Below are 21472 nucleotides of genomic sequence, written 5' to 3' on the forward strand. Positions count from 1 at the left end.
TTTCTGCTTGATAATATCTTCCAGAACTTTGCTGATATCAGTCAAGCCCATCTGTCTTTAGTCAGCCAGGTCTGGCCTCATACATAGCTGTATCTAGCATAAATGGGGCATTCCCATGAAGGATGAGGTCATGGGATAGGGCAGGCCTATCTGAAGGAATTATTAAATTGGGGTGTGGTGGGCAAGGCAAGTCCAGAAGAAATGCATTCATGGCCTGAGTGATGCAGGTGAACCTCTGACATACTAATCCACATTTTCCTCATCCTGATTTACCAACTGCAGCACAGCAGTTAGATTCACACAACATAATAAACCAAAATGTTAAGAATGCCCATTAACAGTATGTTACAGTATGAGAATTTGGCCAAACGTCCATGGAATTGTTCTTGGGCTGAGTTCACAAACCTCAGTGCCATAAAAGAGTGCATCTCAGCAACTTGAAAAGGTGGGGACTTCAACTCCCAGAATTCCACAGCCAGGAGAGAAATTCTGGGAGTCACAGTCCACGCCTCTTAAAGTTGCTGAGGTTGAGAAGCATTGCCATAAAATAGCCGCTGTACCTGCTTCTCACTGTGGGTGTTTGGAGGGCACTTAATTACAACTGTAGCTTACACAAACCACAACTAAGCTTACGATGTGTGATCCACGTGTGATCCAGGCTTCATGGTGCAAACCCCATACCTCCTCAGAAGTTAAATGTACAATGGGCTTACGTCAAGAACTGCATCCGTCATTTTGCAATTCTCCCACATTTCGGGGACGGAGTGGAAATCCCCTCAGGAACGCCCTTAGTTGGCTCTCTCTTTCATTTTCCCCGGGACAGGAAGTTGCTCTGTAAGGGGGCCGATCATCCTCGCCTGGATTTCGATATGGCTGCGGAGGGAAGCGGGAGGAACCGGCCGACGGCCTCAGTTGCAATTCCCAGGGAGCCGAGTAAGAACATTGTGCAAAAGAGCGGCCGATTTATGTCCCCAGAGGAGAATGGGAGTGAACGAAGGGAGAAGTTGGAAGTTCTAGCTTCCAGGCTGTTTCAGCCGGCAGCACCCCTCGGTACAGGCAGAGGCGGTTTCAAGCGTACGCAGTTGGTGCCGCTGCTTCCGAGTTTACTGTGCTGCCCTCGGATAAATTAAGAAAACTAGTTAATTTAAGATCAGAAATGAGGAGGTGATCAGCCGCCTGGAAAAGCCAAGGGAAATCATCAAAACAATTAAATGAAAATTAGAAGATTTCAGACATGAAAAATACAGCACGCTTCATTTAATCCTCCAGGGAAAGATTGAAGGCAAATGAGGTCCAGGCAGGAGAAGAATATCATGGCTTCAAACTGTAAGGGACTAGTTTGGACAAAACTCAGCAGCACTTTTTCGTGTGGCAGCTGATAAAAACAGGATCACCAACGTCCGATAACGGATATGGCACAAGAAGAAGAAGTTAATTTAACCAGGGGGCTCTATATCAGGCAACCACAGTCAGCATATACATAATCCCGGGCTATAGGATTCCACTAGGGCAGGGGTAGGCAACCTTGGCTCTTTTATGACTCGTGGACTTCAACTCCCAGAATTCCTGAGCCAGCATGGCTCAGTTTGGAAACCTCTCCCTTTCCCCTCAGCATGGCTGGCTCAGGAATTCTGGGAATTGAAGTCCACGAGTCATAAAAGAGCCAAGGTTGCCTACCCCTGCACTAGGTCTACATAAGAGAACTTGCAGCATTTACAGATAGCCCTCAATTTACAACAGTTCATTTAGTGACTGTTCAGTTACAAGGACTTTGAAAAAAAAGTGATTTATGACCATTTTTCACACTTATAACCTTTGAAGCATCTCTGTGGTCATGTGATCAAAATTCGGACGCTTGGCAACTGGTTCATACTTATGACCGTTGCAGCATCCCGGGGACACGTGATCCCCTTTTGCGCCCTCCTGATAAGCAAAATCAGCGGGGAAGCCAGATTCACTTACCTGTGTTACTAACTGAAGAACTGCAGTGATTCAGTTAACAACTGGCAAGAAAGATTGTAAAATGGGGCAAAACTCAACAAATGTCTCACTTAACAACAGAAATGTTGTGCCCAATTGTGGTCGTAAGTTGAGGACTACCTGTACTTTAAATGGGGTATGTGAACAGTTGAGCAAGGTAAATGTGTAATCCATAAAGCATTATTTAAAGAGAGAGAAGACTACTTACTAGATTCTGTAGTCAATGAGTCCAAATGCTCTTGTGGTTTCTTAAAATAAGGACTAAATAATTCCTTGGCTAAATTCACACAACAGCCAAACCCTAAACTTGGACTAAGAAATCTTAACTGCTGTGCTCATGTAACCTGTTATGCCCAATCAAATTAGTATAGATAGTCCTCGACGTACAGCCACAACTGAGCCCGAAATTTATGTCGGTAAGTGAGATGTTTGTTAAGTGAGTTTTACGTATTTTCTTGCCACAGCTGTTAAGTGAATTGCTGCAAATGAGAAATTAGTAACCCGGTTGTTAAGTGAATCTGGTTTCCCCATTGACTTTACTTGACAAAAGTTTGCAAAAGGGGATCGCATATGACCTGGGACACTGCAGCCGTCGTACATATGAACCAGTTGCCCAGCATCTGAATTTTGATCACATGACTGTGGGGATACTGCAAAGGTCATAATATGAAAAACGGTCAGTGCCATTGTAACTTTGAATAGTCACTAAATGAAATATTGTAAGTTGAGGACTACCTGTATAGAATTGTGCCCAAAAAAGGATTGGCTCCTTCTTTTCATTAACATTGTGAATGAGAGGAGAAACCCTGGAGTCTCTGGTTACCCGCTTTAGTTTTTAGCTTATTCTAAATAAGATTTTATTCAAAAGAAGAATTATTCATATATGTTAAAATATTAGTTTTTACATGCTGCATTTGAACATGAGACTGAATTATGAGTAGTTTGCTCTGTCATGACTGAGTTCCTACAACATGCCAAGCCAAACAAATCACCCACCTTACGGGTTAATGTAGGGGTAAGCAGTTACCTTCTTGTAGACAACGGAGGACTATTCCTAGCATTTGAGTAGGGCACAATGGAGAAGATGCAGTGGTTATTTTTTCCCCAAGAATTTTATTTGTCTTTTTAAATGGCATAGTCCTTGACTTACGACCACAAGTGAGTCCAAAATTTCTGTTGCTAAATGTGACAGTTGTTAAATGAATTTTATCACATTTTACGACCTTGCTTGCCACAGTTGTTAAGTGAATCACCCCAGTTAAGTTAGTAACACAGTTGTTAAGTGAATCTGCTTGACTTTGCTTGACAAAAATTTGCAAAAAGTGATCACCTGATCCCGGGAGACTGCAACCGTCATAAATATGAATCAGTGATCAAGCGTCTGAATTTTGATCAGGGGATCATGGGGATGCTGCAATGATTATAAGTATGAAAAATGGTCATAAGTCACTTTTTTTCAGTGCCATTATAACTTTGAATGGTCACTAAACGACCTGTTGTAAGTTGAGGACTACCTGTATCTATTGCAAAACTTATACTGAAGTTCTGCATCTGTTTCCCACCTCAAAATGACAAGAAATCGTACCCTAGATTTTCCATATTCCTGATCAGAAGAGCCTCTAGTGGTCACAGAAGAGAATCTGAGGCCTGCTTAATCTTGATGGTGAGCCCAATCCATTTCTTGGCAACTAGCTCATATTTATGACGGTCGCAATGTCCTGGGGTCATGGGATGATCCCCTTTTGTGACCTTCTGAAAAGCAAAGTCAGTGGGGAAGCAGAAGCCAGATTTCCTTAACAACCATATGACTAACTTAACAAATGCAGTGATTCACTTAACAACAGTGGCAAGAAAAGTTGTAAAATGGGGCAAAATTCACTTAACAAATGTCTCGCTTAGCAACAGCAATGTTGGGCTCAATTGTGGTTGTAAGTCGAGGACTACCTGTAGTCCTCTTTCCTTAAATATCAGGAAATCGGAAGCCAACTTAGGAAGTTTGCAGGAGAATGAATTAGAGGTTGGTTCGATGCAAATGGAAGGTAAAAGACTGAAATCTTTTCTCTCTTTCTTGCCAAGGACTTTCTGACAGCATCTCATGCATCCTTCGAATTGGGAAAGCCTTATTGTTGGGGTAGGCAAGATTTATTTTATTCATTTATTTAAAATGTTTATATAGACAGACTTCTGGTTTTGCACCATAGCACACAGTCGAAGGAATTGTGGAGCTCTGCACCTACGGCTAGTTTCGCCCTGCAAGGGGACCCTAAATGGGTCTAAAGTCACCCCGGAGAGGCGCTGAAGAAAGAGGGGTGCCCCGATGATTGCGGAACAACAGCAGTCATCCCGCTCGATCCAGGGAAAGCCCTCTAACCCGACAGGAGAAAGGCTGGCCACACTTCAGTGACTAGCCCAAGCTACTTGCAGTCGAAGTCCAAAAGCACTAACCAGAACAATGTGAACAGCGTGCTTGAAACTAGATGAGGAATTCGATCTTCTGTCTCCTATTTTGTATCTGATTTCCTGGAAAAGATTCCCAAGAAGCAAAAATCCTCCCAAAGTGAGAAGGGAGGGGACTACACCCCACCCTCCCATAGACGGAAGCGGCAAATTAAAATGGGGAACAAAAATATATTAAAATGAGGTTAAAAATATTACAGTCTGGATAAATTTGAAAACTAAGAAAACTGTTAAAATTCCATACCTGAAAAAGTATTGATGAAAGTATATAATAATAATAATAACAACAACTACTATTACTACTACTACTACTTTTTGCTTTAAAAGCTGGAAAATGAACAGCTACTGATACCTAGTGGAGAATTAGAGAAAACTATAGCTCAGTGGTGGCAAACCTATGGCACGGGTGCCAGAGGTGGCACTCAGAGCCCTCTCTGTGGGCATGCGTGCCATTGCCCCAGTCCTAGGCCTTCAGCTGGGTTTTATAAAACTTTTTTACTTTAGGCCTCCGCTGCTGTGTGCAAAAAAAAAATAAAAAGGTTCAATCAGTCAATTTCAACTTCTCGCTGGAAAAGAAAAGGTCTTGTAAAGTTGGAATTGATTGATTGAACGTTTTAGTCCCACCCAGTCTGCCATTATCACCGCAGTCATGCCCACCCAGTGGGCCACGCCCACCCAATGGGCCATACCCAGCCAATGGGCCACACCCACCCGGCACTCAACGATGCATAAGTGGGTTTTGGGTTGCAGTTTGGGCACTCAGTCTCTAAAACAGTGGTTCTCAACCTGTGGGTTGGGACCCCATTTGGGGTCGAACAACCATTTCACAGGGGTTGCCAAACAACGCAGTCCGCCATTTTTTCCCCCTTTTCCTTAGCTGTGCTACTCCTTTTTATTCTATTGGCTTTTGAAAGCCAATAGAATAGACTCTCTTGAATAGAGTCTAATTCTATTGGCTTTCAAAAGCCTATAGGAATTGTCCAAGCTGTCTCTGCCCTTCTGAGCCCGCCAAAAGTCCCATTCTGCAAACGGTGCTGCACCAGTTGAATAGTCCTCGACTTACGACTGGTTGAATAGTCCTTGACTTACGACCGGTTGGGGGTCGCGGCATTAAAAAGGTTGAGAACCACTGCTCTAAAAGGTTCGCCATCACTGCTATAGCTGCATTGACAGAATTTGGCAAGAGGCCCAGAAATAGCAAAAAACAGCTAGGAACAAAGCATTGGGCTATCTACTACAGCAGTGATGGCGAACCTTTTAAAGACTGAGTGCCCAAACTGCAACCCAAAACCCACATATGCATTATCAGGTGCCGGGTGGATGTGGCCAATTGGGTGGGTGTGGTTGCGATGATAACGGCAGACTGGGTGGGACTAATAGTTCAATCAATCAATTCCAACTTTGCAAGATCTTTTTTTTTCCCGTGAGAAGTTGAAATTGACTGATTGATTGAACCTTTTTTTTTGTACATGACGACAGAGGCCTAAAGCAAAAAGGTTTTATAAAACCCAGCTGAAGGTCTAGGACTGGGGCGATGGCGCGCATGCCCATAGAGAGGGCTCTGAGTGCCGCCTCTGGCACCTGTGCCATAGGTTCACCACCACTGTACTACAGAATGAAATTACATATGTTTAGAAACTGCTGACCTGGGATTATAAACACACTGAGTTGCATTTTTAAGTTAAAGACTGTTTACAGAGAAAGAAAAACCTTGACCTTTGGTTAATCTTCTAAAAGGGAAGTTACTGGAAAGCTTTCAGGTGGTTAAACACTTTGGATTGAAATCTTGGCTGGTTGATAATCATAAGACCCCTGAAAAAAAGAACTGTTACAAAATATTGTTTTCAGTGGTGCTTTGATAATTGGAAACATATTGAATTACAAAAAACATATATAAAGATAAGAACTACACAAGATTTGGTTGTTTGGATTTTAAGATGGGCTGATTTGATAAAGCTAATTAAAGAGACTATGATACCTGTGAAAAACTACTTAAGAGGATGGATGTTGTATATTTATCTAAAAATGACAGAAAACCATACCTAAAACCTCCTGCTGAAGACCCTAGCATGAAACATCAGTAATCTGCAGGAACAATGACTCAAGACAAACCAAATACATTTATGCAGGAACAATGACTCAAGACAAAGCAAATACATTAAATATATTAATCAAATGACTATTGTCTTAAATCATGATGAGATTAAAAACAACACTGATAACATAAGTGAACATATCTTTAACCTAAACTCACAATTAAACAACTCTCAAAAAATGATGATAAAGAATGAACAAATAAATCAGACAATAGAATACAAGTCCAAGGAAAATGACTTAAATATGGAAGCTACAAATGAAGAGAACTACAACTTAATACAAACAAAAGAAAATCTGCAAAATTTTGCTACAACAAAGGAAATAAAAAAGATGTTTTATCTTCTAGGACTTCAAAACAAACTTGAGGACAAAAAAGAAGATTTAATAAAATGGATTAAAGAGCTGTCAGGAGAATCATTAAAACGTAGGAGACAAAAAGTGAATATTTTACTTAATTTGTCTTTTTTATCCCCAACAATATCTACAAAAATACAACCTGTCAAGCTAAACCTACTAATTTGGAAGGCGGCCTGGCAAAAAAAGAAGATTATAATTAGATTTAAGAGATGTGATTTCATTTATCAGATGGAATACTATATGATTAAACATTTGTTTGAATACAGTTAAAAAATACGAAGTTTGGATATAAAGAGGCCCTATAGAAAGATTGCTAGATGATGTACTATATGATTCAATAGTTTGACCATGGTTTAAAGAATAGATAAAGCTTGGACATAAATGGGCCCTATGGTAAGAAGGATTAGATATATAAGTAATATAATATTTATAATATATGAAATGTAAAAATATTGAGACGGTGTATTTGAATGAAAAGTTTGGATATTCAAAGGCAATGAATTTTGAGAAAATTATGATTGACAAGAGTGGTTTCAATACTGAGGGGAAATTAAGCTTAAATAAGAACTTTGAAAACAGGACATACTGTATAATGACTTAATAAGATGACTTCTATAAATACAATTGAAAAATAAGCTGATTAGAAAAGATGATGTTATTGTTATATGTACAAATACTACAAAAATGTTTATACCCAATTCTGTATGTATTGAAAATATTAAGAATTATATTTGTTTAATGTAGACAAAAGGAGAACATTACTGGAAGAAGAGAGGATCAAGGAAATATATTATCAACTAACATATTGATCAATTATAGAAATTAATTATTATTGATTGTTTTTAAATATATGAACCCAGACAACATACTGTTCACTAAGCACTAAAGATTGTCATTGTAAAAAGATTTATAAAATATATTAAAAAATAAAATGTTTATATAGATACCCATTTGATAACTAACTCTAATCAGCTCCCATACGACCCTACAAGTGATATGATTACATTTTGAGCATAAATGAATGCTCTCCAAGAGCTGAGAGCTGAAGAAGCTTCTTAGATGAGAAGCAAAATGTCTTCAAAGAAAAACAAGAAAGTCCAGTTGCCTTTTGAAAAAAGCACCTTTGGGACAATGCTTTCCAAGCTTTCTCTTGTCGCTTGAATAGAACAGAATCCAGATGTACTGAATTTGGGCCTCCCAGAAGGCCCAGCTGCAGGGCAAGTTGATTGAGGGTGGGGATGATTCAAAGAACTCTCCTCACAGGGATTGTTGTTGTGGGCAAAAGAGGAGGAGAAGGAGTATTGTGTATCTTCACCACCACCTTGAGTTACTTATAAAGTAATAAAGGGAGAATAAAAACCAAATGATCTCATTCAAGCGCATCACTTTGTCAAAGGCTGCTCTGTGCTTTTCAAAGAGTCTTTGCACTGCTCCTTTTTAGCATCTCTGCTCATGACGCTGAATCTCCCATCCAGAGCCCAGTGATGGAAAGCAACGTAGGACAGTGCTAACTCCAGCTGGTTCAAGTTGCCACAAAGAAGAGGGAGTCAAGCTATTCTTCAAAGCACCTGAAGGCAGGACAAGAAGCAAAAGATGGAAACTAACCAAGGAGAGAAGCAACCTAGAACTAAGGAGAAACTTCCTGAGAGTTAGAACAATTAACCAGTGGAACAACCTGCCTCCAGAAGCAGTGAATACTCCAACACTGAAAGTTTTTAAGAAGAGACTAGAATGCTCCAACACTGGAAGTTTTTAAGAATCTGGACAGCCATTTGTCTAAAATGGTATAGGTTTCTTGCCTGAGCATGGGGTTGGACTAGATGACCTCCAAGGTCCCTTCCAACTTTGTTGTTGTTGATGTTATTGTTTGCTGGGCTCAGACGCCTCATCTGTTCATGCTTTTTTCTCTGGTAGATTCATCAAGACACTGTGGCAGCAATATGCAGCTTGCTCTCGCTACCCGGCCTCCTTGGAGCAGTTTGGCAGAGACAACATGTCAGGGGAGCAAGCAAATGGGGAAGACGAGCCAGATGCTGCCCAGATGTATTCATTGAAAGAACACATGTTCCGCATATTCCAAGAACTCAGAAATAATGCAGAAATCACCAGGTAGGAAAAATGAGATCCAGCCCATATCTGTGGGTCACTGTGATTCTCCCTTTGAGGAAAAGGCCAATTTCCAATGGACCCCTGATTGGTTGCATTTTATTTATTTATTTATTTATTTATTTATTAAATTTATATGTCCCCACTATTGAGGGACTCCAAGCAACTTACATCATAAAGAAGAGCAACAAAGATGAGTAGGGGACTGGAGGCTAAAACATATAAGGAACGGTTGCTGGAATTGGGTATTCCTAGTTTAATGAAGAGAAGGACGAGGGGGGACATGATAGCAGTGTTCCAATATCTCAGGGGTTGCCACAAAGAAGAGGGAGTCAAGCTATTTTCCAAAGTGCCTGAAGGCAGGACAAGAAGCAACGGGTGGAAACTGATCAAGGAGAGAAGCAACCTAAGGAGAAACTTCCTGACAGTTAGAACAATTAACCAGTGGAACAACCTGCCTCCAGAAGCAATGAATACTCCAACACTGGAAGTTTTTAAGAAGAGACTGGACAGCCATTTGTCTGAAATGGTATAAGGTTTCCTGCCTGACCTCCAAGGTTCCTTTCAACATTATTATTGTTAGTATTAGTATTATTAGTATTATTATTAATAATAACAACAACAGCTAAGGGGACTAGTTATAAAGTTTAGCCTAACGGAGAGAAGGCTTAGGGGTAACATGATAGCTGTCTTCAGATACATGAAGGGCTGCCACATGGAAGAGGGGGTTGATTTATTTTCCATAGCACCTGATGGCAAGATTAGAAGCAACTAGTCAGAGGGTGATCCAACCTGAAGCTAAGGAGAAACTTCCTGACAGTGAGAATGTTTGCTTGCTTCCAGGAGTTGTGGGTGCTCCATTGTTGGTGGTTTTCAAGAAAAGATTGGATGGACAACCATTTGGGCAGCGGGTTGGACTAAAAGATCTCCAAGGTCCTTCCAGTCTTATGATTCTACTAATCACTCCCACTGTGGAATGCCCCCATCAGGGCTGCAAAATCAGTCAGCAGAGCTGGGTTTTCAGGCCCTTTCAGAAGGCCAAGAAAATAGGGGTAGATCTCATCTCAAGGATCACATTCAGTGGTGGGATTCAGCCGATTCTGCCCGGGATGTTGGTGCTTTGACAGCACCAGCTACTTCTGGTGAAAGATGGTAAGATCCAAAATGCTGCTGCTGCTGCTGCTTCTTCTTCTTCTTCTTCTTCTTCTTCTTCTTCTTCTTCTTCTTCTTCTTCTTCTTCTTCTTCTTCTTCTTCTTCTTCGTCTTCTTCTTCTTCCTCTTCTTCTTCTTCTTCTTCTTCTTCTTCTTCTTCTTCTTCTTCTTCTTCTTCTTCTTCTTCTTCTTCTTCTTCTTCTTCTTCCTCCTCCTCCTCCTCCTCCTCCTCCTCCTCCTCCTCCTCCTCCTCCTCCTCCTCCTTTTCCTCTTCCTCTTCCTCTTCCTCCTCCTCCCTCTAGCAAAATCCATTCTCCTCTCCTGGGCTTCTAGTGATATTCAAGGTCATAAAAGCTTTTCTTTAAAAAAACAACACATGCTGATTCTATCAGTTGGATTTGCCACTTTTTACATGATTTTGCTTTGTTTTCCAGAAGTACCTTTTTGTTATATTGCACTGAGATGTCCCTCTCCCCTTACAGAATGGCAGAAAGCGTCATCAGTGAAAATCCACTCCATGCTCTGGCCGAAGTATCAGAAGAGTTGTTTGCTTCTGGAGTCAACTGGGGACGGATCGTTGTCTTCTTCTACTTTACATACGAAGTTGCTCGACAGGTAAAAACCTGAAAGCATAATATCTGTTGCATCAACATCCTCAAGAGTGGACAGGAAAAGCAAGATAGGCTGAAATCAGTGGGGTTGTAGTAAGATCCATATAAACAGTGCCAGTGTAGGCTGGGTTGCTTTGGAGGGGAGGGGCTTTTGGGGGGAGGACAGTCTTAATAGTTTTGAGTGGGCTGAAGGTCACATGGAGGCAGGGCAAGTGAAAATAGGAGTTATTTCTTGTATTTTAAATGCTTATTTTAAGGAAACAGCATTATTTTCTCATTTTTTTTTCTGCCCTGGAATGATAGTTTTGATGTAGCTTTTTAGCAGGCAGGGCCTGGGGACCTCACTGTGTTGCAGAAAAACAACTTGGCAAATGCCTAAGGTCCTTTTGCCATAAATTACTCTCCCTTGCCTGAAAGAGAGGATTTATAAGGCTGAAGCTTCTCTTAATTAAAATCTTTCATCTCTCCTTATTGCTAATCTTTACTAGCTCCTTCTCATCTTACCTGCAGGTCACACTAAGAGGTGGCATAGTTTTTGTTTATTATATCTGCGTCAGACATGCTGCTTACCATGTTTGATAACTATGGTTTGGTTTTGGCTAGTTTGCCTTATGTATGGCATGGTGTGCTAGACAAACCTAGATTACTGGCTAATTTTTAATTAAGGAAATATTAGTTTTCCAGGAAAAGGGAGGGCTCTGTACACTTGGACCCATTCATTACTAGCCATAATGTCAAAATGATGACATGTAAGTCATCACCGTGCAAACAATGCAATTGCAGGCTTGCATCATGATATTTAAAGCTCCATCTTTTGTTTCTTTTGATGTCATTTTCCCTTCTAGGAATGCCCATGACTCTGTACATTTCTTTTATACCACCAAGCAAAAAAGAGAGTTAAAAAAAAAAGAATACAGGGGAAAGGGTGGTCTTTCTATTTCCTACCCACATTGACTATTATTCTGGTTAAGCCATTGTATACCCATTTTAAAGGAAAAACAAACAAAAAGGATACCTGAGTCTTTTTTGGGGGGAGGTTGCCTGGGGTGCTTTGTATGTTTGAAGCTTCTACAAGATTTGAGTGCCTGTTTTGTCTTATGGTTTGTGTTTTTTAAATCTTCCAGGGGCAATTCTCCTTTGTCTTCACTCAACCCATTGATCCTTTACTCTTTCCCCACCTATTTAGGAGAAAAATGGGCCCCTAAATCACTAAGTAATTCTTCTTTTGTTTCTTTTGAGTTGCATGTCACGCCATCCTACCTTTTCAAATACAGAATTGACCGTGGCACTTTTTTTCAGAAGGAAATCATGCACTCAGCTCAGTGCTAAAAGCAGATTTTAAACCTAGTTGACCTCTCTTTTTAAATAGTTAGAGCATTTGTTCTTCTTTAGCTCAGTGTGACTTTCCACAGATTACCATCCCTATAAACTGATTGGGAAAAATGGTGTCCCTTTGCACACTTATCGCAGAATAAATCTGACTGACAGTTGGATTTACTTCTGAATTAATACACGTATACAGTTGCTTCCTTTGTCTGAAATGTCCATGATTACTGAAAATTAGGAAGTCCTAATTTACTGGTCACCAGGTTGAAATGAGCTAGTGCAGTGATGGCGAACCTTTTAGAGACCGAGTGCCCAAACTGCAACCCAAAATCCACTTATTTTTAACAAACTGCCAGAGCTACATCAGCATTGTGGTGTCCTCGGGGGGGAGGGGCAGGGAGGTGCCTCTGAGTGCTGCCTCTGGCACGCAAAAACTGGGGGCGTAAAAATGGGCCACCATGCTGCAAGGTGCAAAAATGGCTGCCGCCATGCCGCAGGGTACAGATACAAGGCGCTGCACCACACAGGAACGGGGCAAGGCTAGTGAGTATCACACAGACACTAGCCCCGGCCCATTTGCAGCGCTGCGTGCTCATGGCCCCGTGTGTGCATGTGCACATGTAAAATGCTTCCCCCTCCCTTTTCTTCCAGTCCACCAATCGACAAGGGTTAGTGGCCTCTGCTCTATCACCTCTACTCGAGCTTGCTAGTCGGCCACTTCGTCTCCTTTGTGCTGGGCAGGGGTCCTGCTCCGGGCAGCGGTAGCGGCCTGATGGACCTGCTGCTGGTGGCAGTGGCGCACGTGCCAACAGAGAGGGCTCTGAGTGCCGCCTCTGGCACCCGTGCCATAGGTTCGCCACCACTGAGCTAGTGAATTCACAAACCTTGGAACACATTCTATTGAACTTTTGGCAAGCAGTTTTAGTTCATAGTCAAAAAACTCCTAATCTGTAAATCTGATTTTTCTAGCCATTATTTCCCACCTTCTCAGCCTTTAATATTTTGACCAAAAAATATCACCGAAGCTTATAAATTCTAGTTTATTTTTTTAATCATGTTGCTCTTTCTTCTTTTCTACAACCATAGTCTGCCTCCAGTTTCTTTGGGAATGTGATGGACTGGGCCATGAACTTTTTAAGGGATCGACTGGCTCTCTGGATTGAACAGCAGGGAGGCTGGGTGAGTGGCACGGTTGAAGATCCTTTGAGTATTTCTCTTATAGTCAAGATTTGAGAAGATTTTGTTAAAAATGTAGACCTAGGTCAGCTATAGAACATGTGTATAAAAAGCCTGGTTCAGGCATTGGATCTCAAGTTCCATCATCCCCAATCATCATGAATCCTTACTAATAGGAATTATTCTGTAGTAATATATGGAAAGCCACAGCATCTCTAGAAGATTCCACAACCTGGAAGAGTTTAGCTCTTGATCAGAAAAAGTAGGGCAATCTTAAACTAAGCCATAATGCTGTTTCATTCATTTTATCTTAGTGTGTTGTAGGAGCCCAAAAATTGTGCTTTGTTCACTAAACCTGGCTAGTGTATCTGATTTGTGCACAACCTGGCTAGTGTATCTGATTTGTGCTCATAAGAATCAAATTCTCTTAGCTGATCTTCCTTTTTAACAACTACATTTATGTGTGTGTGTGGGGGGGGGTTATTATTATTCTGTGTTGAATGTCTTGAAGAAATCATAGTTCATGCAGTTGTTGTCTTGAAACTATTTAGGGCAGCTTGTTCCCAAGAAGTCCAGCAGGGGGCAGACACACCATGTCATACTAAACCCAAGTTAAAGATAAAGGTACCTTTGAATAAAACTTGACTCCAAGCAGCTACATGGATGTGTTTGTGGAAAGTGTCATCCGCTTCAAAAGAATATAGACACTTTAGGAACATAAATATTTCCTGAAGAATTTATATTCCATGAAGCCAGTTTGTGCACAACATAGCTGGGCTTAGAAACCTAAAAACTACCAAAAGTCTTTTAAAGGGCATGTTTCTAATCCTTAAGATAGCAAAAGCCAGCACGACAAGTGTTTGAGGCCTATTTAGGTGAATTATCTAAAAGTAGGAATTAATAGTAAGATTTTCTGTGGAAGGTCTATGCAACTCTATAGCTACTTAGGAAAGCAGAAAAAATAAAATAGGCATATAATTTAATTTTTCTTTATAATTCATCTTTTAAAAAAAATAAAAATAGCTTGATTTTTAAACAAAAATCACTACTTGAATGGTTACTGATCCAAAACTCAAATTTTCTCCCAAATAGTACGATGTTAGTACAGATCTTTAAAGATACTGTTACTTTAACAGTAGATTAATATACTACTCAGACTACATTTTCCCCCTGTTTCACCAGAGAGTTGCTGCACAAGGACTCCTCAAAACTTGCTATGGAGCTTTTGTTATGAATGTGACAGGGGGAAAAGTGTGAAAAAGATTTTTTTTTCTGGAAAATAATTACATCCAATAGATATATATTTTAACTCATGTTATTATAAATGACCTCAGTCCAACATTTCATTTTTTTTCCTGGTCTTGTTCACATCTTTTTGGAATGTGACTCTGGACATGTACCTCACATCATTAGAAGCTGCGGTGCATTCTTCATTCTGAGATAAATGTGCCTATTCTCTCCCCTATAATACAGATAGTGCCTGACTTAACAGCCATTCATTGTTGTAACTGCTCAAAGTTGCAACAACACTGAAAAAATGACTTATGACCAGTCCTTGCACTTACGACCGTTGCAGCATCCCCACAGACACATGATCAAAATTCAGGTGCTTGGCAGTTGGCATATATTTCTAACGGTTGCGGTGTCCCGTTGTCATGTGATTGCCGTTTGCACCTTCCTGGCTGGCTTCCGACGAGCAAAGTCAGTGGAAGAGACCAGATTTGCTTGATGATGGCATGATTCACTTTACAACTGCAGTGACTCACTTAACAACCATGGCAAAAAGGGTTGTAAAATTGGGCCTGGCTCACTTAACAACCACCTTGCTTAGCAATGGAAATTCTGGTCTCAATTGTGGTCATAAATCAAGGATTATCTGCATCCCAACAAATATGACTCATTTATATTTCCCCCAAGTGCCTATTGCTTCCCCTGAACAGATCCTGAATGGGAAGCATTTACAGGCCATAGAAACTGCACTGATCTGACTGGAGATGCTCTTGAATTAATCTACCACTTGTCAGCATCCTCTCCTCTCCTCCCTCTCCTTCACTCTTTCCTTTTCTCCTTACCATAGCAGGGAGAAAACAGCTCGGTTTCCTGCCTGCTAGCCAGCTGATCATGGGGACAAAGTGGAGTGAGCTCTCCATACTTACAAGAGCTCCACGTTTTGTAGCCTCGAAATTATAGGTTTGCCAACCCACAAATTAGGTTAAATGTTACCACAGGCTACATTAAGAGCCATGTCAGGCGTTGCAAAAGTGTTATTGAACTATTTCAGGCCCAACTTTTTTTTCTGAATTCTTTAAAAGCAGCATTTAAAGGACAGCAGAGATGCAGTTTTTCCTAAACGATAAGAACAGCTCCCAAACGTGACAATATTTTCTGCTGTAAAAAATTGCAGAGGTGAAGCTGCAAAGATTATAGAACAAAAATAGAAACTCTGTGGAAATAGAAAGGCAACAAAAAGTTGCTTGGGAAACATCTGTTGACTTTTCTCCTGCCTGGTTAAAAAAATTTGTACCCCTTGCATTCAAAATGCTTCCATTCTTGTTTTTTTTTTCTTTTTAGAATGATCTACTAAATTTTTTCCTGTCATCAGAATAGAAATCTGGAGAGATCGGTATTTCTCATTCCTGCTGTGTGGAAGGCTAAGAAAATGATTGATCCCGCTTAGGAATCCTTGGATGGATTTCATCCTGCCCAGAAATAATAGTAAAGTGAAACTGTTGCTTGCTTACTTGACTTGTGAGTCATTACAAGACAGCATAACTTGTTAGACTTCAGTTGAAAACAGGATACTTTTAAAACTATCATGTCAGAAAACTTGCTGGAATATCTGTGCCCTGTAAATAGTTTTCCTCGTTGTTTTTTATATATAAATTTTTATTAGACAGTTTTAAAGAGCACATAAAAACTACCATTAATGAATACAGAATAAAAAGGTAAAGGAAAAGATTTCCCCTGTCTAGTTGTGTCTGACTCTAGCGGGCGGTGTTTATCTCAGTTTTTTAGCCAAGGGAATCAGCGTTGATCAAAGACACTTCCATGGTCATGTGGACAGCATGATTATATGGAATGCTGTTACCTTCCACCTATTTATCTACCTGCATTTTACATGTTTTCGAACTCTAGGCAGGAGCTGGAGTAATAATGGAAGCTGATCCCATCACACAGCGCTCGAGTCTTGAACCCAGGCTGTCAGCTTCCTAGGTGACAAGATCAGCTGAGCCATCATGCCCCATGAATACAGAATAAAGAGAACAAAGAAAGAGAATGTGAATGTGAAAAACAAAAATACAGAAAGAAAAAGAAAGGATAGAAATTGAAAGTAGCAGCTTTTAATTTCAGAGAATCATAGAATCATGAGGCTAGAAGGGATGTTGGAGGTCTTCCTCCAGGAGGCAAACTATTGTGTAATAGTTCTTATTATCAGGAAATTCCTCATTACCCAATTGGATCTTCTGACAAACCTCCACCCATTGCTTCTTGTCCTGTCCTCAGATATTATAGAGCAGTGTTTCCCAAACTTGACAATTTTAAGGCATGTGGACTTCAACTCCCAGAATTCCACAGCCAGCAATGCCTTAAAATTGTCAAGTTTGGGAAATACTGTTATAGAGAATAAATTGACACCCTCTTCCCTCTGGCAGCCCTACAAGTATTGGAAGACTGACTATTCACTGAGCAACAAAGAAACAATGTTTTTATGTACATTTCTGTCTTTTTTAAACATTACTATTTTGCACATTCTAGGCATTTTATTGTCTTCTGTTCTGAACTGAGCAGCATCTCCTAAGATTTAGGTGACAGCATTATCACTGTGTTTCTTTACAACTAAGACTTGTTGGGAAGACACCTTACTCCAATGTGGCGAACCAGATTAATTTCACAGGCCAGATGCTTCCCACCCTGTATTGGATAGAGAACCTGAAGACTTCAGGCCCCAAAGCTAACTCTTGATTCCCTGAAACTCAGCAATAAGATGTGTCAAGACAGATTGTTTTAATGAAGAGTATTCTGGGCGATGCAGAGAGCCAGCCCTCCACTCTCATTTGGTTGACCTGGCTGGTAAGCTAATTCTGACCATCATTCCATATCCTGCCATGATTAAATGATGGCTTGTGCTCTTCCCTATTTTCTCCATGCTATCTTTCTTAATAGCCTCTAAGAGATTCTACATGCCAGCCTTCAATTGGAAAAGACATCAGCGTCCTGGATGTGAACAATGGGACAATTGGAATTAAAGTGGATCTCACTTGGGAGAACATACAGTAATGCTACTTCCACAACCCCTTAGCCAACTTACAGCTCATTGTTTTTTTAGCCACTATTTTCTGTCTGCATGGGTGGGGCAACCCTGGACTTAGGAGGATAAAAATGTGGGCAGATTACAGAAATCATCCATTATATCTACATTTTGAGCTGTGTGGAGCTTCTGCTTGGATATGATAGGATATGAGATCCCTGGAGTCCAGGAAACAAATGTGAAAACAGAATTGAAGCAAACCCTTTGATTTGGAAATGGGAAGACTGACTCAGCCATTATTTGGTTAGCCATCTTGAGTACTGTCTTGAGTAGAAAGGTAGGGTGAGTATCAAAAACATAAAAATACTGAGAGCTATGTAAGAAAGGCAACCCAGCATAATTTCTATGATTTCAACAAGGAGAAATGTTCTCCACTCAGCTACAGAATATCTACAAAGATCCTTAGAGCAAATGTTCACCTTTCAACAAATGATTAACAACTAAAACACAAGGTCCACGCTGGTAATTGGTTTCCTTTGGCTGAGTTTGCATATCCTGCTTACACATGATCAATTAACACAAGATTTTTTCAGCCTAATTTTTTGAATCATGAACGCATGGCATTAGGTCCTCACAACACACTAAGCTAAAATGTGGTTTGCTGATTTGTGATTCAGGATATTCCACAAACACAGTTTATCTCCTCTTGTCCTTTAAGAACTAGTTTGAGGAAAAAGAGAAAACTGCCTTTATCCTCTGAAGAAGCTGCCTTCTTTCTAGCAGGTAGACTTCAGAGATCTTTAGGACATGCAAAGAGAGACATAAGGCAGTGGGAAGGCCTGGTATCTCACCCGAGTGCCACCAATTGGCTCAGCAAATCCACTGGCTGAATGTGCCATTTGCAAACCACTGAAGTCGAACTGCTGTCAGCAGAGTTTTTCCTTGCCATCCTTAGTAAAATACCTGGTCCTTGGAGATAATACCAAAAGGGTGGGGAGATAATGGGTTGCAACTCAAAACTATGTCATCGGTTAAGGAGTCTAATTAAGGCCATAGAGGCCTAACCACAGTGAAAAGCCCTAATTCAGCAAGCTGCAGGCCTATTAGTGGCTTTTAATTAGCAATTAATAACTTCCATGCCTTGGGCCTGGGTTGTGCCCTTTGCTGACAGATCAATTTATAAACAGAAAAGGTTAATATGTACATGTGTGTGCAGAGGGTGGGAGGACAAGAAATTATATTGCTTCAAGGGTCAATTTTAAGTTGCTGTGGCCAACTTGCCACATCAAGCTTGGTGCAGGACAACTCACTACAGGACACGAGTTACACTAATATTGAAATAGGAAAGAATCATTAAAGAAAGGATGCCAAATAAAATAAAATGTAAATGACAAACATTAAAATATTTTTTAAATTATTCTAAATAATTAAATTGAATTGTTGAATTGTCTCACAGCCAATTATGCCATGGCGAGTTGACTGTGGCGAGTTATAATGATGATGATGATGATGATAATAAAGTTGGAAGGGACCTTGGAGGTAATCAAGTCCAACCCCCTGCTCAGGCAGGAAACCCTATACCATTTTGGACAAATGGCTGTCCAGTTTCTTCTTAAAAACTTCCAGTGTTGGAGCATTCACTGCTTGTAGAGGCAGATTGTTCCACTGGTTAATTGTTCTAACTGTCAGGAAGTTTCTCCTTAGTTTTAGGTTGCTTCTTTCCTTGATTAGTTTCCATCCGTTGCTTCTTGTCCTGCCTTCAGGCGCTTTGGAAAATAGCTTAATTCTCCTTTATGGCAGCCCCTGAGATATTGGAACACTGCTATCATGTCCCCCCTCGTCCTTCTCTTCATTAAACTAGATATACCCAATTCCATCAACCTTTCCTTATATGTTTTAGCCTCCAATCCCCTAATCATCTTTGTTGCTCTTCTCTACACTATTTCTAGAGTCTCAACATCTTTTTTACATCACGGTGACCAAAACTGGATGCACAATTCCAAGTGTGGCCTTACCAAGGCATGGTAGAGTGGTATTAATACTTCGTGTGATCTTGATTCTATCCCTCTATTAATGCAGCCTAGCACTGTGTTGGCTTTTTTGGCAGCTGCAGCACACTGCTGGCTCATATTTAAATGATTATCCACTAGGATTCCGAGATCCCTCTCACAGTTACTACTATTGAGCAAGGTACCCCCTATACTATACCTATACAGTTGGTTTTTCTTGCCTAAATGTAGAACCTTACTTTTTTCACCATTGAATTTCATTTTGTTAGATAGCGCCCAGTGTTCAAGTCTGTCCAGATCCTCCTGTATCCTAAGCCTGTCTTCTGGAGTGTTGGCTATTACTGCCAGCTTGGTGTTGACTGAAAATTTGATGAGTTCCCCATCTATCCCCTCGTCCAAATCATTGATGAAGATGTTGAAGAACACTGGGCCCAGAATAGAGCCCTGGGGCACCCCACTACACACTTCCCTCCATGTAGATGTGGTTCCATTGAGGACCACACACTGAGTATGGCCAGTCAGCCAGCTACGGATCCATCTGGTGGTGATGCTGTCTAACCCGCATTTTTCTATCTTATCAAGTAGTAGGTTGTGATCTACTTTGTCAAATGCTTTACTGAAGTCCAAGTAAATTATATCCACAGCATTCCTCTGGTCCACTAATTTTGTCACTTGGTCAAAGAATGCAATAAGGTTTGTCTGGCATGATCTGTTTTTGACAAACACGTATTGGCTTTTAGTAATGACTTGGTTTGCCTGTAGGTGTTTGCTAATTCATTGTTTGATTATCTTTTCCAGAACCTGATAGTTCTGTAATTTCCTGGATCCATTTTTTCCCTTTTTTGAAGATGGGAACTACATCAGCTCTTTTCCAGTCCTCTGGTAGTTCCCCAGTGCTCTAGGATCTTTGAAAAATATAGTTCAGTGGTTCTGAGATCACATCTGCAAGTTCCTTGAGAACCTTGGGATGTAATCCATCTGGTCTTGGTGATTTGAACTCGGTCCTGGTGACAATGAGTTGTCTCATTCCATTGTTAAGGGCTCCTCCTCCAGTCTCCTATAGTTTCCCAGACTCTGGAAATTCAATGAAGGCTACTGATGGAAAGCAGGCTGATACAGGATCTTAATTGAAGACAGAGCTAGGTGCCTCGAATGTGTTGACGCCAGTTAATCCAGTCCAAACAAGTTTCCTCATTGAATGGGAGGACGGAGAGTTTTGCACGTAGATCTTCTTAGCCCCCCCTCCATTTTACAGCCCTGCTTAATGCTGACTCATGATGATGAAACACCACAGCTTTATGTCCAGCACAACATGTAAAGCCTATCAGAAAAACAACATGGATTCAAAATAGAAGCGTATAAGAAAGGAAAGATGTTTAGGAAAAATAGTAAGTGGTGAAAAAAGAAAATAGAAAAATTTAAAGAAGCAACTCCAGATCTTTTTCAGTAGTTATAAACACATTTATGTTTTGTCCTCTCTCTCTAAAGTTACATTATAATTTCCTTCTGTCTTTCCTTCTCTCTTTTCTAATCGCCAAACCCATGAATCACAAATAATTTTTTTCTTATTTTTTTTAAGCAAAATGCAAAATTAAATGTGGTTGAGAAACACTAATCCAGTATTTCTCAAGCTTAGCAACTACTTAGCAACTTCTGGAAATTGAAGTCCACATCTCTTAAGTTTAAGAAACATTACAACAAATTAATTTTGTCATCAGAAAAACAACATGGATTCTGCTGGGGTTTAAATGGACAGAAAATTTGGGAGGTGGAAGGTCAACAAAGAAAGCGAGAAAGTGGGCCTAGATCAGGGGTAGACAACCTTGGCTCTTTTATGACTGATGGACTTCAACTCCCAGAATTCCTGAGCCAGCATAGCTCAGTTGAAGTCCACCAGTCATAAAAGAGCCAAGGTTACCTACCCCTGGCCTAGATGCAGGTTGGTTACAAGA

At 40.6% G+C, this 21472-nt stretch overlaps 1 protein-coding gene across 1 annotated transcript; it reads left to right on the forward strand.

Moving 5' to 3' along the window:
• Window positions 1-821: 821 nt before the first annotated feature.
• LOC120304539 (apoptosis regulator BAX-like) lies at window positions 822-16220 on the forward strand. Its single transcript, XM_039335259.1, has 6 exons — window positions 822-933; window positions 4057-4111; window positions 8806-9000; window positions 10632-10764; window positions 13173-13265; window positions 15834-16220. The coding sequence occupies exons 1-6, from the start codon at window positions 870-872 to the stop codon at window positions 15867-15869; spliced, it is 576 nt and encodes a 191-aa protein (XP_039191193.1). The 5' UTR covers window positions 822-869; the 3' UTR covers window positions 15870-16220.
• The last annotated feature ends 5252 nt before the right edge of the window (window positions 16221-21472 follow it).

The sequence above is a fragment of the Crotalus tigris genome, unplaced genomic scaffold, assembly GCF_016545835.1.
Source record: "Crotalus tigris isolate CLP2741 ecotype Arizona unplaced genomic scaffold, ASM1654583v1 scf7180000017639.5415321, whole genome shotgun sequence".
Taxonomy (NCBI): Eukaryota; Metazoa; Chordata; class Lepidosauria; order Squamata; family Viperidae; genus Crotalus; species Crotalus tigris.